This window comes from Carlito syrichta, unplaced genomic scaffold, assembly GCF_000164805.1.
Source record: "Carlito syrichta isolate Samal-C Ts95f unplaced genomic scaffold, Tarsius_syrichta-2.0.1 Scaffold288315, whole genome shotgun sequence".
Lineage (NCBI taxonomy): Eukaryota > Metazoa > Chordata > Mammalia > Primates > Tarsiidae > Carlito > Carlito syrichta.
In genome coordinates this window covers 171,194-173,648 of record NW_007232411.1, presented here as the reverse complement: position 1 = coordinate 173,648, position 2,455 = coordinate 171,194, and the positions used below count along the sequence as shown (strand labels likewise).

The 2,455-nt window shown below is 48.9% G+C and overlaps 2 protein-coding genes across 2 annotated transcripts in view; both read right to left on the bottom strand.

Annotated features, from left to right (window-relative positions):
• NXF1 (nuclear RNA export factor 1) overlaps window positions 1-2,455 on the bottom strand; it is a 15,676-nt gene that overhangs the window by 13,041 nt on the left and 180 nt on the right. The window contains exons 2-3 of the mRNA XM_008053595.2: window positions 1,034-1,217; window positions 660-813 (exon numbers count right to left, since the gene is read on the bottom strand). Coding sequence (XP_008051786.1) covers window positions 660-813; window positions 1,034-1,217 — 338 coding nt within the window. The remainder of the gene's footprint in view (window positions 1-659; window positions 814-1,033; window positions 1,218-2,455) is intronic.
• STX5 (syntaxin 5) overlaps window positions 286-2,455 on the bottom strand; it is a 33,870-nt gene continuing 31,700 nt past the window's right edge. The window contains exon 11 of the mRNA XM_021710224.1: window positions 286-316. Coding sequence (XP_021565899.1) covers window positions 314-316 — 3 coding nt within the window. The 3' untranslated portion in view covers window positions 286-313. The remainder of the gene's footprint in view (window positions 317-2,455) is intronic.

The window sequence follows — 2,455 nt, the reverse complement described above, 5'->3', positions numbered from 1 at the left end:
CTGCTGGGCTCCGGCGATCCTTCCGCCTCAGCTTTCCAAGTAGCTGGAACTACAGGTGCACGCTACCACGCCCAGCTAATCTTTTGATTTGTTGTAGAGATGAGGTCTCGTCAAGTTGCCCAGGTGGGTCTCGAACCTGCGGGCTCAGGCAATCCACTCACCTCGGCCTCCCAAAGTGCTGGGATTACAGGCTGAGCCACCAAGCCCGGCCAGGTATTCTAAGTTACTGATTCTTAGAAGAAAAGATAGATATCCAATTGTGAAGAAAACAGCTGAGAAGACTGATTTTTTTTTTTTTTTTTGAGTTGGAGTCTCACTCTGTCGCCCAGACTGGAGTGCAGTGGCCGCTCCCGGCCACCGCAGCCTCAACCTGCTGGGCTCCGGCGATCCTTCCGCCTCAGCCTTCCAAGTAGCCGGAATTACAGGCATGCGCTACCACGCCCAGCTGATTTTTTTTTTTTGTTTTGATTTATTGTAGAGATGAGGTCTTGCTGCCCAGGCGGGTCTCGAACCCGCGGGCTCAGGCAATCCACTCACCTCAGCCTCCCAAAAGCACGGGATTACAGGCTGAGCCACCGAGCCCGGCTGAGAAGACTGTTTTTTGTGGAATAAAACCACTTCTATCTCTCCTGCACCATTTATTTTACCAAAGTACTCACTGTAATTTTGAACCAGTTCTTTGAGGTCCCATCCTGGCTGGTACCAGCTCCTCCTCTCTCTGGGGGAGCTCTGTCTCTCCGCACAGTTACATGAATTCGATCTCGATCATGCCAAGTATCACCCCGACGGTTAGGTCGGTTAGCATAGGGGTTGCTGCGGGGAAGCAGAGAAAGAAATGTCCTTAAATGCTTGGAAAGTCTTTTGAAAGACTTTTCTTGCACTGTTAGTCGAATTACAACCAAGACTATTCAATTGTTAAGCTTGTCCTGGCATTTCTCACTCTTCTGGGCGGGAAGAAAAATAACATGGACAGCAAGATAACCATATAATCTCATGGGCCACTAAATTAAAACCAGACCAATTGGTCACTTACTATCGTACTCGGGGACCATCCTGGGCATCACTCATTGCAACATCTCCATCATCTTCCTCAAGGCGAGAAGACCGAATACCAGAACCGCCTCTTCCAGACCGACGGTTCCCTTCACCATACTTCCACCTGAAAGGACCTCGACCTTTCTTCCTTCGTTGAGGGAAACTAACACGATCATCGTGCTCTGCAGTTAGGAAACAGGAACACAGAAGTATGTCACTGGTCCCACTACCTCGGTGTGGTAGTCACAGTTTCTAGCACCCTGCACTATTGGAAGAGATATACACTATCTACGGAGACCATCTCCATGCAAACTCCTTTGCCTGTCCAGAGGAAAGAGGCCTCTCTGGGAGAGGCCAGCATCAGGGAAAAGTTGTTGGAAAACTCTGTAGGGCTTTTGAAAAATGAAGCAGAAACTGGAACTGCAGAGAAGAGAAACAGAATGTAGAAGTGTGAGCAATGCAAAAGTGTAAACGAACACAAATCAGACTTCTGAAAGCCACCTGAAATATGACCAATCTAAGGACTTCCTAAAAAAACAAAACAAAAAAACAACCTTGTTCTCAAATTGCCACTCTGAAGTTTTGTGAGGTGCTCTTTGTTTCCTTGGTCAGAAATGCCGTTTAACTCAGAAAACGACTTCTAGACTTAAGGCTCTATTGGCAGCACCAGGCTAGAATGCTTAAGAAAGCGCCCTGGAAAGCTCTCTAGGAATATGACTTCCCGACTCCTGCTGTATATGTAGCAGTGGCTTCTTAAAACCAAAAAGTCCATAGCTTCCAGAAAAGGTCCCTAATGCCTAGTACTCTCTGCAAACAATGGACCGCAACAAATGACCCTAGGAAAAAAGAACACAGAACACTCAGCTAACATTTACTAACAACTTTCTCCAGTGCCGGCCACTGTGCTCAGGCACTTGGTAGGAACGATTTAATTTTAACACTAACACACACACACACACACACCACACACACACACACGGGAAACAGGTACTGTTGCTATCCACCTGAAGGGTTGAAAATGAGGTCTGAGAGTTTAACTCATAATTCAAACCTCGGCTGTCATGCACTCCTAAGCACTACAGTGTACTAACACTCAGGATAGCGTTCAGACTAGAACATCTAGTTGGGGTGTAGGTCCAGACTGAGGGCGGGGGGCGGGGTTAACACCGACTGGACGTGGTAAAAAATGGGGCACCAGGGCAGCCCACGAGCGGGGCACAGACTCACATTAAAGGGAGATTCAAGCAGCCAAACTGAACTGACAGGCATCAACCACCCACAAAGTTCAAAGGAATCTCGTCGCCCCACCGCCGAGCCACCCGCTCTGCGCCGCAGGCCCTCCCAACAACAGGATTCCCTAGTCAACAACTCGAGCGTTCCCCTAGAGCTCGGCTGGTCCCCCAGGGCTGCCTCGCCCCCG